The sequence below is a fragment of the Cetorhinus maximus genome, chromosome 5, assembly GCF_964194155.1.
Source record: "Cetorhinus maximus chromosome 5, sCetMax3.hap1.1, whole genome shotgun sequence".
In the NCBI taxonomy this organism is placed as follows: domain Eukaryota; kingdom Metazoa; phylum Chordata; class Chondrichthyes; order Lamniformes; family Cetorhinidae; genus Cetorhinus; species Cetorhinus maximus.
Window position 1 is genome coordinate 169,209,055 of NC_135883.1, and position 13,795 is coordinate 169,222,849.

Genomic DNA, 13,795 nt, shown 5'->3' on the forward strand with positions numbered 1-13,795 from the left:
CAATACGTAGATAATACATTCACAGTCCTTGAATCTGCAGCTGCATGTAAGGATTTCCTTACACACCTTAATATGCTCCGTCCCACACTCCAATTCACTTTTGAACTGGAGCAGTCTAGCATGGTCCCTTTCCTAGATGTGCTATGTGAGAAATCCGCTGATGGGTTCTCCTTTACTATCTACCACAAGGCTAACCTCCATTGGTCAATATACATATTGGGATTCGTAAAGCTCCACTATTATAAGATTCACCTTTTCAGCAATCTTATAGGTAGGGCCTTAGCCATTTGCTCACCTTGAAGACTGGACGCAGAAATAGAGTATATCAAAGCTATACTGTGAGACAATGGCTATCCTGATCAGATCATTTTGCTTTTATCTTTCCGATCATTGTTTGCTGTGCATCACCAAAACTTGCAAACAGGCCAAAGGCCATCCCCTTTGGACCTGGAAAGTGTCCAGTCTATTTCAAAGTACCCTGGAAAGGTAAAGTATCTCAAAAATTTAAACAACAGGTTAAGGAAGCCGTTTTTGCTGCTACAGTGCAGTGGCTTTGAGAGCAGTATTTTCCATGAACAGGATGCTGCCAACGGTCCAAAAGATGTGTCTATCACACAATTGAGAAACATTGTGTATGATTTCAAGGTTGGTACGATGCCAGGTACATAAACAGCATGTCCCAATCAAACAACATATTCCTTACAATGTTCATAATAGGCAGAGTACAGACCACGTTCAACCAACCCACGCTTGCAAAGCCCAGAGCAAAACATCTACTGAAGATGTGATTCTGTGATTGGGCAGCGCTTACTTGAACAATTGTGAGTGTGTAAGTAGCTACACTAACAACTAATTTCAGACAATCAGTCAAGCTCATAACGTGGCTCTTTTGAATTTGCTATAAGTGACATACATTCCTATACAGGGACCCGTTCTCAGCAATAAAAGGAATATGTTCAGTGTCGAGCAATTTTTGAAATACCGAGGAGCTTGAGCAACTTATAGGCCAGAATCTTTACGTCAGTGAGCAGGGGTCAGGGCCCGCTCACCGACGCGTAAAATGACGCGGGATGACATCGGGCGGAACTCCCAACGTCACCCCACGTCATTTCAATTTTCAGGTCAGCGGGGGCACAGCTGAATCAGCTGCGCACCCGCCGACCTGTCAACGGCCAATTGAGGCCATTTAAAAAGTAATTGAGATACTTAACGGGCCTGCCCGTCCAACCTTAATGTTGGTGGGCAGGCCGGGAGCCCTGGCGGGCTTCAGAAAAAGCCTGAAACCTCATCCATGGGCAGGATGAGGTTTCATAAGGGTTTTTAAAATTTTAATAAATGTATAGTTTAAAGTGATGGACATGTCCCGACTTATGTGACAGTATCACATGAGGGGACATGTCAGGGAAATTTTATTTTTGCCCCTTCACCATTTTTAAATTTGGCGCCGATCTCCCTGAGGCAGCACTTTGCCTCAGGGAGATGAGTGCGCTCTTCCATGTGCATGCGTGAAAGAGTGCACTCTCGGCTGAGGGAATCCACCCCCCCTCCCGCCCGCACAGGGAGCGCATAGCGGATGTCACGCTGGGCAGGCCTTAATTGGCCTGCCCACGTAAAATGGCGGCGTGCCCCCGATTGGAGGCACGCCCGCCCATGCCCGCTCCTGCACTTCCCCCACGATAGGGGGAAAATTCTTCCCATAGTTCCTCGTTGGTTGATTTTTGATTGACAAGGGAGTTAAGGATTATGGGGATCAGGCAGGAAAATGGAGTTAAGCCATGATCTTATCAAATAGTGGAACAGGTTCGATGGAGCAAATTGCCTACTCCTGCTCCTATTTCTTATAATACTTTCATAAGATCTTATGAGAAAGCAGTGCTGGCGTCAAATTAGTGCTACACTTTGGCTGGTGTCATGATGTGTCTGCTCTGCATATTTAAAGCACATATGCCAAAAGCCCATATTAATGCCCTTACCAAGATGGCATTTCTCATTCTTTCTACCAAAATGCATCACTTCGCATTGCTCTATGTTATAATCCACCTGCTAAATAATTTCCCATTTCACCAGCTTGTCTTTATCTGTCTGACATTTTTATGACTGTTCACAACATTTCCAAGTTTTATACCATGTACAAGCTTCAAAGTTATACTTGTTGTTCTGGTCATTAATATGCATCAAAAAAGAACTGAGATCTAAAAGCATCCATTACACTGCTTTCTGTCCCTTAGCCACTTTTCTATTCATGCTGCCACCATCCCATTCATCACATGAGGGAATTTTAACTGGAACCTGAGGGGTTTGCAAGTAGCCTGAAACTTCTGTCTCATCAGGAAGTTGGCAGAAACCCATCAACATATGCTTTTAACCTCAGCATGGTCTTCTGAGTGTGGGAAACCTTCATGGGACAAGTAGGTTGGCAACTACTTCAACTGGGATTTCTGAATTTAGCAGTGTGTAGGGATTTCCAGGCTCACGGAACTCACCAAGGAAATTAAAGAGAGGACAACAGAATTTGAGGGAGCTGAACAAGTGATCGGCAAGAAATCCCTTCAATACTGAGGCCTCATACCTGCTTCCTTGCCTAGGTGAAGAGCTTTTGCTTGCAGGACTTGTTCTGAGAATGTGCTTTCACTGCTTTGGAGGTGATTTTCACTACTTTGGAGATTATTTCTTCTACTTTGGAGTCTAGTATTTTGATCAACTCTTTCCAGTTACCACCCTTTAGTTCAGCATAGGAGTTGCTTATGCAACTTTACGTTAATGAAGAACAAGATGAGCAGCAGCATCACCACAATCAACAGGAGCAACACTAGCAGGAGCAGCAGTAATCTTCTCCTCAGCCATCTGCCGCTTCACAGGAAAGAGGGGACGAGCACAAAGGTCCAGCTCACTGGAGGCGATACTCACAACACAGAGTTTACAAGCAGAAGATGTGAGGAGGGGGTGGGAAAGTGGAGTTGGAGCCCAAGATCAGAGATCAGCCATGATTATATTGAATGGTGGAGCAAGTTTGATGGGCTACAAAGTCTACTCCTGCTCCTATTTCTTGTGTGCTCTTGTGTTCTTTTCTGGATATGACCAAGAGCAGTGTCTTAGGAGGCTTAGGGTTTTGTGTGAGGTGATCAATGATGTTTACAATGTCCCAGAAGAAGGCCTCCTGCTGTGAATCAGCTAGGCACACATTACTAGTGGCCGTTTAATTCACTAAAGTCCTCAATTTCTTTGTCTCTGGCTCTTTCCAGAAGTCAGCAGATGATATTTGTAGGATCTTGCAGACTGTTACCTACAAGGACTGGTCACGTGGGCAGAAAGTGGCAAATGGAATTCAACCCAGAGAAGTGTGAGGTGATGCATTTGGGGAAGTCAAACAAGGCAAAGGATTACACAACAAATAGGAGGATACTGAGAGGTGTAGAATAAGTGAGGGCCCTTGGAGTGAATGTTCACAGGATCTCTGAAGGTAGCCAGATAGGTCGATAAGGTGGTCAAAAAGACATATAGAATCCTTTCACCTGGTCTGGCCTACATGTGACTCCAGACCCACAGCAATGTGGTTGGTTCTAAAATGCCCTCTGAACATGGGCAATTATGGGCAATAAATGCTGGTTTAGCCAGCGGCGCCCACATCCCATGAATGAATAAAAGAAAACCAGCCAAGGTATAGAGTATAAGAGCAGGGGGGTTATGCTGGAAATATAGAAATCATTGGTTTGGACACAATTTGAGTACTGTGTGCAGTTCTGGTCACCTCATTACAGAAAGGATGTAATTGTACTATAGAGGGTACAGAGGGAATTTACGAGCATGTTGCCAGGACTGGAAAATTGTAGCTATGAGGAAGGATTGAATAGGCTAGGGTTGTTCTCCTTGGAACAGAGGAGACTGTGGGAAAATTTGATTGAGGTGTATTAAATTGTGAGGTGCCTGAATAGAGTGGGTGGGAATGGCCTATTTCCTTTAGCAGGGAGGTCAGTGATTAGGGAGCATAGATTTAAAGTGATTGCTAGAAAGATTAGAGGGGAGGTGGGGAAAACCTTTTTCACCCAGATTGTTGTAGGGGTCTGGAACTCATTGCCTGAAAGGGTAGTAGAGACAGAAACCCTCATCTTATTTAAAAGGTGTCTGGATATTCACCTCAAGTGTTGTAACCTGCAGGGCTATGGACTAAATGCTGGGAAGTGGGATTAGGTTGGGTAGCTCCTTTCTTGGCTGGCGCAGACACAATGGGCCATGTGGCATCTTTCTGTGCCATCAACTTTCTACGTTCTATGATTCTAAGTATGTTCTGCAGGTAACTGATGCTATATTTACCTGGGCTAGGACTTCTGTGCACTTCTCAATTGACGATACCAGTTACTGAACTTTGAGGCTCTAGTTGGTTTTCCATAGGTTCAGGGAGACTGTCAAAAATCTCCAAATGATTAAAGGTTGGATGGCCACTTGACTCTTGACCTTATTACAGTCTTGGTCCAAACATGGACTAAAGAGTTGAATTCCAGAGGTGAGGTGAGAGTGACTGCCACCCTTGACATCAAGGCAGCATTTGACCGAGTGTGGAGTCAAGGAACCCAAGTAAAATTTAATTCAATGGGAATTGGGGAGAAACTCTCCACTCATACCTAGCACAAATGAAAATGTTTTTAGTTTTTAAGGACAATTATCTCAGTTCCAGTCATCACTGCAGGAGTTCCTCAAGGTCATGTCCTGAGCCAAAACATCTTCAGCTGCCTCATTAATGAATTTCTCTTTATAATACGGGCAGAAATGAGAATGTTCACTGATGATAGCATGGTGTTCAGCACCATTCACATCTCCTCAGATACTGAAATAGTCTGCACTAGCATGCCGCAAGGTCTGGACAACATTCAGGCTTGTGCTGATAAATGGTAAGTGACATTTGCATAACGCAAATGCCAAGCAATGAACATCTTCAATAAGAGAGAATCCAACTATCTCCTTTTAACATTCGATGGCAGTACCATCACTGAATCCCCCACCATTCACATCCTGAGGGGATACCATTGACAAGAAACTGAACTGGACCAACCGTGTAAATACCATAACAAAAAGAAAAATACCTGGAAAAACTCAGCAGGTCTGGCAGCATCTGCAGAGAGGAGCACAGTTAACGTTTCGAGTCCGAATGATCCTTCAACAGAACTAAGTTAAAATAGAAGAGAGGTGAAATATAAGCTCGGGTCATTTGGACTTGAAACGTTAACTGTGCTCCTCTCCGCAGATGCCGCCAGGCCTGCTGAATTTTTCCAGGTATTTTTGAATTTCCAGCATCCGCAGTTTTTTGCTTTTATCTTCATGTAAATACCATGGCTCCAAGAGCAGGTCAGCAGCTGTAATTCTGCAGAGTGTAATGTACTTCCTGACTCCCCATAGCCTCTCCACCATCTACAAGGCACTTGCCTGAATGAGTGCAAGTGCAACAAAAGATCAAGAAACTTAACGTCATCCGAGGCAAACCAACCCGTGTGATTGGCACCCCACCCACCACCTTAAGTATTCCCTCCCAGCGCTCCCTATGCACAGTGGCGGCAGTGTGTACCATCTACAAGATGCACAACAGCAGCATGCCAAGGCTCCTTCGACAGCACTTTCCAAACCTGCTAGAAGGACAAGGGCAGCAGATGTATGGGAATAATACAGCCAGCAAGCTCCTCTCCAAATCACACACCATTGTGTTTTGGAACTACATCACCATGCCTTCACTGTCGCTGGTTAGAAATCCTGGAGCTCCCTTCCTAAACCACATGGACTGCAGCGGTTCAAGAAGGCAGCTCACCAGCACCTTCTCAAGGGCAATTAAGGATGGGCAATAAAATACTGACCTTGCCAGTACTGCCGATATCCCTAGAACAAATAATACTTAAAAGGTAACTGCAATTGACTACGGTTTGTTATAAGGCTCACAGCTAGGGCAGTAAAGTGCAACAATGTAATGATAATTATAGTCTTAAAATATCCAACAAAGGATCTCAAAAAGATGTTTATTTTCTAGCCTTCCAAGGTGGCTTACTCACTTCAGCAACACTAAAGACATATCACTTACCTTTGAGAGGCCAAATATGGATAGAGCTCAGGTGTCCTCTGTGATATTGTTTAACCCATGTCCTGGCCAGAAACATTACCCTGACTAGCCATGACTCATAACAGAGGAGTTTCTAACCTTCAGAAATCAGAAAGGACCCTGTTATATTTAAAGAGATGCTAATGCCTTCTGTGACGGCTGACAATCAAATTCCAAAGAAGTGCACCAACACCCTTTTACATTTCTAAGGCAGAGCTCCGGCCAGTGGAGACAGAATGTCTGCAAAGGACAAAAGGGACCCTGATTTCTCTATTAAACACCCAAGGTTCCAGACCTGGGAAAATACATCTTTCATCCAACACCCAGGAGAAGAAGTAGGAGTTATGTCACATGATCTCCCCCAGCTGCTAGAACATGTAATATCGTCATGTGGAACTGAACCCAGGCAGTCAACCATTTTACCATCTAACAAGTAGCAGCAAAAGAGCTCTGTCCAGATGAAGTGCCTGGCCCTCATCTACACTGTGAACTACTGGAACATTGGAACTTCTGTATCTGTACCTTCAAGACTAATTCATCTCTATGTGCCTTCTCCCACCATGGAAGTCCTCGCTTCTGCAAAGTTGGATCATCCTGCAACACTTTCAACTTGTTAACCTCTGAAGGAATACTCCATTGGACTTTTGATTCCGGACTCTAGACTCACGTGAAACCATAACTTTTATTTTTATCATGGTCTTGCCCAGTTCCTCTTTCTTTCCCTCATCCTTCTTTGATTGTATGAGTGCAAAAAGGGGCAGATGTTGCGAAACCCTTTTCCACGTTTTGTGTGTGTGTAAATTAAACCAACTCTCTTATTTTTACCTTATCTTGATTTTGTGGTGTTGTTATTAATAGAGGGCTGGATCACTCCAAACTGAAGGGTTGGGGAAAACACGCCACCACTTGTAAAGGAGAAAATCAGAAATAAAATTTAGAAAAATCTGATTATGGATGGGTAGTGAGAGGAGAAATCAGGGCCATTTAAATTAATCCCCCTCCCGTCCGTAACACCCATAATAGTGAAGTACCTCATGTGCCAAATAATCTGGGGGCAGTTTTTTCAGCATACTGTCAGACAGTTTAAAGACACTGGCCTCTCGAGTCTCTCCTCCTCCTCCAGAACTTTCTTTTGGCTGGATATTGGTGATAGTGTTGAGAATTTCAGCCGCAGTGTTACTCTGGTACCTGAAAGAAAAGAGGACAATAAATACAGAGGATCTTTTAAGACTTGAGAATGCAATTTTCTGGTAGCTACCAATTGTTTTGGGTGGGTCATGAGGACTCGAAACGTCAACTCTTTTCTTCTCCGCCGATGCTGCCAGACCTGCTGAGTTTTTCCAGGTAATTCTGTTTTTGTTTTGGATTTCCAGCATCCGCAGTAGTTTTTTGTTTTTTTAATTGTTTTGGGTTTCCTGGCACACTGCAGGTGATGACCTTTATTCTCCTGTGGGCTGCTCTGATGGCTTCATTGCATAAGTTGGTGATTAGCTAAGTCATGTAAGTTTGATGCAAAATCAAAATACTGTGAATGCTGGAGCTCTCAGATAAAACAGAAAATGCTGGAAACACTCAACAGGTCTGAGAGTATCCGTGGAGAAACAGGGTTAATATTTCAGGCTGGTGGCTTTTCATCAGAACTGAAAAGTTATCTCTTTTTAACTCACCAGACCTGCTGAGCATTTCTAACATTCTCTCTTTTTACTTCATAAGTTGATCTCTAGTCTATGTGGAGTTAGCCAATATCAGGGAAGGCATGACTCTGGAAACTATGATTTTCTTTAGTGCTCATGGATTACTACCTCTGATTGCTATCCAATAATTTCTGCTGGAAGGGCACATAAGTGAATCTGGATGAGGACATCATTGGGATAAGCTGTGATGCTCCTATGTCCAAATAGCTCTCTGAACATCACTGATCAGGCTCACATGAAAACATGGACAGGATCCAATAGGTAACTTGCATCCATTGAATTGAACATCAGCAAGACGTCAATACCTTCAGGATAGGGAGAAGAGGTTGGGGGGGGGGGGGTGGTACGGGACTTCAATTCTGGGGCTTTTCTTACCTTAGATTATTTCCATAATAAGCTATTTCCATGGCTCATGATTCTACATGAGTGCCGTTCTCACCAGCTGACCATTAATATAATGAAGTACATTCACTGACTAATCTGGAAGTTGAGATCATTATTGGAGTTCTGAAGGAAAAGCTTTGCTGATAGATCAGATCAGGGACATTGCAGTGTAGAAATCAGGAAATTGCTACTGCAAAAGGCTGTGGGTGGTAGGACCATCTTGTACTGGAAGGTTTTTTGAATTGAAATTTTCAAGACCGTGAGCAATAGATTTTTGTTATATTAGGATAACAAGGAATATGAATGAAAGGCAGGGAAATTGAGTTCGGGCTTGGATCAGCCATGATTTTATTGAATAGTAGAAGCAGCTCAGGGACTGAATGGTCTACCCAAGTTCCTCTCATCCTATGTTTAAGCAAATAAATGAGGTTTCTGCCAAACTTTTACAGCAGCCATGGTGATAGAAATTCACTGCTATTCACTGTAGGAATATTGTTCTGGATTCCCTCAGGAGAAGATATCCTAACAAATCCCTTTATATTTTAAACACTTCAGTTAGATCACCTCTCGACCTTTTCAACTCAAGGGGGTACAAGGCAAGTTGATACAACTGGTCATCATAATTTAACCCTTTAAGGCCCAATATTATTCTGGTGAAGCTGCTCTATTCCTCCACCAAACACAATACTCAGGTTCAAAACTGAATGTAATACTGCAGATGTCATCTGACCAAGGCTCTGTATGGCTGAAGCATTACTTCCTCAATTTTGTATTTCAAACCCTCTGAGATAAATGCCCACATTACATTTGGCCTTTTTAGTTTTTAGAGATCTGTGCATGTACACATACACCTAAATCCCTTTGCTCATCATAGCTCCTATTCAAAAGTTTTATCTTGGGATATGCATGTTGCTAGTAAGGCCATATTTATTACCCATGCTTAACTGACTTCACCCCTCTCCTAATTTTACTCAGTTCTGTTGAAGGGTCATGAGGACTCGAAACGTCAACTTTATTCTTCTCCGCTGATGCTGCCAGACCTGTTGAGTTTTTCCAGGTAATTCTGTTTTTGTTTTGAAAAGATGGTGCTGCTTCATTTTCTTAAACTGCTACAATACATGTGCAAAAATACTTCCATAGTGATGTTAAGTTCCAAGATTTTGAAAAAAAGACTTGTAATTTTCTAGCTCCTTTCACAGTTGCAGGACATCCCAAAGTGCTCTACAACTAATAAAGTGCCCCTGTACTTCAGAAGTACAATCACTGTTGTAATGTAGGAAATACAGCATCCAATCTAGCAAGCTTCCACAAATAACAAATGTGACAATTATGATGATGGATGTTATTTTCTTAATACTTTTGGGAATGTGGTGGTATTATGTAAAGAAGTATGTGTGTGTGTGTGTGTGTGAGAGAGAGAGATCATCAAACTGGGGGAGGTTAATAAAGGCAGCTTGCCTGTGAGAGCTGAGAGATAAAAGGGTAAAGGTGTTAGGTTCATGCATTGTGATGAGAGGTTATGGTGAGGATGGATTTACAAGTAAAGAGGTTGGATTTAACATCTGCATTATGAGATAAGTGGAGACATGGTTTTTCAGCTGTTGAATTTCAAAGAGAAAGTTAGAAGTGACAAGGAACTTTTACAACTTACAAAGCTTCCATAGGTAGACAGGAGAAGGTATAATACATTTTATTGACCCAAAGGTAGAGGCATTCGGAGAACATAACAGATTTTTATATTTGAAGAAGTTGAGTTCAAAGGAGTGAACCTTTCTGAACCTTTCTTTTGAGATTCCACCTCCTAGTGGAAGTGTTTGAGGAGTCATGTGGTATACCTTTGTTACAGTGACAACAATTCTTTGCCTTGGGTAATATTACTGGATTTTATAGTTAAAATCTATAAGGTAGTTGTTGCCAAAAAGGTAGTTGACCTGTGTGTTTTGGCCAAGTGGGTTTTTTGGTGGGTTGTTCTGTCAGAATGTTTTAACTGTGTAACTTTAATCTTATGTGCTTAAGTTGTTTTAATAAATCTTTCAATGTTTAAATTCCTAAAGGTATTACTGGAGTTCTAAGATTTTGGGGTCTGTCGCTTTTCCCCCTCATTTTCAAAATACAAAAAAAAGGTTTTTGATCAATGAGACAGGTTCTCTTCTGTGATCTGGCTTGCTCAGCAAATAACATCTGATGTAGGCATAACACAATGACTAGATAATCTGGTTTTATGATGGACAGAATTTTCCATTCTGGAGATTGTCCAGTGGCGGGCAGGAAAGTCAGCGTGATTCCTGCTAGGTGGCCGGGCAGGTGAACATGCCCAATTTTCCACTTTTTAACTCATTAATTATGCATCGGTGAGGAGCTCGGCGAATCTCGTATCAGGGTAGACAAGAATTTTCCCGCTCTGCTGTTACATCATGTTGTCATAGGTTCTGGCACCATATTTAGAGGACAGCTGGATAGATATCCACTCAATGCAGGTGAGGAGCTCTGCACTACTCCTCCAGAATCCTTGTGGCTGCATTTCATAGTGGAGAAGCTTGCTGACATGAACAACCACATCCCAGGACATATGAGGACACCTCCAGCATTGCCTTTCACTCATCTCTAGATAAGGACACCTCTTGTGATAGACTCATGTTTGGGCCAATGCTCGGCATTGCAGTGGTCCATGATCACTAGCATTCTGACCATCTAGAGGCCATACTGCCTCTTGCCCCTCAGGCCCTTGCTCCTCATGACCCTGTGCACACTGGTAACAGGTCATCCTTCCTCTTGTCTGGATGAGAGCCATTATCAAGGCAGGGGTGTAATGACTGGTGTGCCAAAGGGATCAGTGCTGGAGTCTCAACTTATTACTATCTATATAAATGACTTGGATGAAGGGACTGAAGGTATAGTTGCTAAATTTGCTAATGGCAGAAAGATGGGTAGGAAAGTAAGTTGTGAAGAGAACATATGGAAGCTAGAAAGTGACATAGATAGGTTAAGTGGGTGAGCAAAGATTTGGCAAATGGTGTATTATGTTGGCAAATGTGAAATTGTCCATTTTGGTAGGAAGAGTAAAAATGCATATTATATAAAGGGTGAGAGATTGCAGAGCTCTGAGATTCAGAGGGGTCTGGGTGTCCTAGTACATGAGTCACAAAAGGCCAGTATGCAGGTACAGCAAATAATTAACAAAGCTAGTAGATTCTTGATTAAAAAGTGAATGAAAGGTTATTGGGGTAGGTGGGTGATTACAATCAGATCAGCCATGATCTTATCGAATGGCTGAGCAGGCTTGAGGGACTGAGTGACCTATTCCTTTACAGCGAGAGAGTGTGAGAGAAACAGCATGGCCATTTACATGGAGAGAGTATGAGAGAAACAGCATGGTCATTTACAGCGAGGGAGTAAGAGAGGAATGGGGTCATTTACAGCGAGAGAGTGCGAGAGAAACAGTGTAGTCATTTACAATGAGTGTGAGTGAGAGAAACAGCATGGTCATTTACGTTAAGAGCGTGTGAGAGAAACAGTGTGGTCATTTACAGGGAGCAAGTGCGAGAGGAGTGGGGCCTTTAACAGTGACAGAGTGAGAAAAGAGTGTGAGACCATTAAAGAACATAAGAGGGAAAAGAGTGCGGAGAGCAGCTGATTGGTGAGTGGGATTGGTGAGTATTTCTAGTCTTTAAAGTAAAAGTAAGGTCTTTAGTTTGTGTTTAGATCTCTAGTCTTTTTTTCCTCTTTTTCTTAAAGGTAGCTTGTTAAGTATAAGGTCGCTACGGGTATGTATAAAAAAATCATTATAATGAAATGTAAAGAGTGGTGTTACTAGAGTAATTAATTAATAAATTGAATAAAATATGATAGTGATGGCAGGATGGGTGATGTGTTGCTGCTGCAGCATGTGGGCTCTGCTGGACACCAAGCTGACCCAGAGCGAACACATCTGTACCAAATGTTTGAGGCTCGAGGAACTTCAGATCCGAGTTAAGAAGCTAGAGTCCGAGCTGCAGACATTGCGCCACATTAGGGAGGGGAAAAGCTACCTGGACCTTGCTCCAGGAGGCGGTCACACCCCTCAGATTAGGTAATATAAATTTGGTCTGTGATCAAGCACAGGAGGGTGTGACTGCAGGTGAAGCAGGTGTGGGTAGCATTTGAGGAGCCTCGGCCCCTGCAACTGTCCAAAAGTTACAAGGTTCTTGCAAGTTGTGTGGATGAGAGTGGGGACTGCAAGGAGGATGAACGAACTGACCACGGCCCTGTGTTACAGGGAGCCATTCAAGTTGGGGGAGGAAATGGGAACTTAGTAGTGGTGGGGACAGTATAATTAGGGGGATAGATACTGTTCTCTGCATCCATGAGCATGAGTCCAGAAGGCTGTGTTGCCTGCCTGGTGCCAGGGTTAAGGACATCTCCTCAGGGCTCGAGAGGAACTTGGAGTGGGAGGGGAGGGGTCCAGTTGTCGTTGACCATGTTAGTACCAACAACATTGATAGGACTAGAAAGGAGGCTCTGATAAAAGAATTTGAGCAGTTAGGAGCTCAATTAAAAAGCAGAACCTTCAAGGTAATAATCTCAGGATTACCACCTGAGCCATGGGCAAGCTGGCATAGGGTAAATAGAGTCAAGGAGTAAAATGCGAGGCTCAGAGATTGGTGTGGGAGGAATGGGTTTCAGTTCATGGGGAACTGGCACCAATACTGTTGTAGAAGGGAACTGTTCCGGTGGGACGGGCTTCACTTGAACTGTGCTGGAACCAGTGTCCTTGGGAACTGAATAACTGGGGCTGTAGAGAGGGCTTCAAACCAAATGGGGGGTGGGGGAGGGTTCTGGAAAGGGGATACGTAGCCAAACAATGCAAAAGGACATGGCAGCATTGCAGGGCAGCTACTTAGGTAATGATACCCAGGGTGTGACAGGAAGGGACAGAGTGTACAAACATAAAAAAAGCAGCAAATAGGGTCAAAGGGTGAAAAAATGGTAAAAAAGGCAAAATTAATGGTCTTTTACTTAAATACACGTAGTATTCAGAACAAAATAAATGAATTAATGGCACAAATACAGGTTAATGGGTATGATCTTGTAGGCATTACGGAGACGTGATTACAAGGAGATCAAAGCCGGGAATTAAATATTCAGGGATATGTGACTTTTTGAAAGGACAGGGAGGAAGGAAAGGATGGTGGAGTAGCTTTGTTAGTACAAGTATGATAGCAAGAAAGGATCTTGGATATAGCAAGAAAGGATCTTGGATCGGAATATGTAGAATCCATATGAGTTGAGGTAAGAAATAACAAGGGGAAGAAGACGCTGGTGGGAGTAGTTTATAGGCTGCCTGACAGTAGCTGCACTATAGGATAGAGAATAGATCAGGAGATAATGAGGGCATGTAAAAAAGACAGTACATTAATCATGGGTGACTTTAATCTTCATGTAGCTAGGGAAAATCAAATTGGCAGAGGTAGACATGAGCACAAATTCATAGGGCAGGATTTTATGTTTGTCGGGCAGGGGGGCCCGACCTAGTCGCCAGCGGGCGTGGAGCTGAACGCCGCAAGCGAAGTGGGCTGGGCCGCCATGTTGCGTGGGCGGGCCAATAAAGGCCTTAAGGCCCGCCCAATGTGTTGCACACTCCCATGGACAGCAGAATTTT

General features: G+C 43.2%; 1 protein-coding gene across 1 annotated transcript in view; it reads right to left on the reverse strand.

Annotated features, from left to right (window-relative positions):
- The window catches only part of LOC144681152 (dynein axonemal heavy chain 8-like), a 1,929,890-nt gene that overhangs the window by 55,766 nt on the left and 1,860,329 nt on the right, over window positions 1–13,795 (reverse strand). The window contains exon 86 of the mRNA XM_078542879.1: window positions 7,111–7,267. Within this exon, the coding sequence (XP_078399005.1) occupies window positions 7,111–7,267 (157 nt within the window). The remainder of the gene's footprint in view (window positions 1–7,110; window positions 7,268–13,795) is intronic.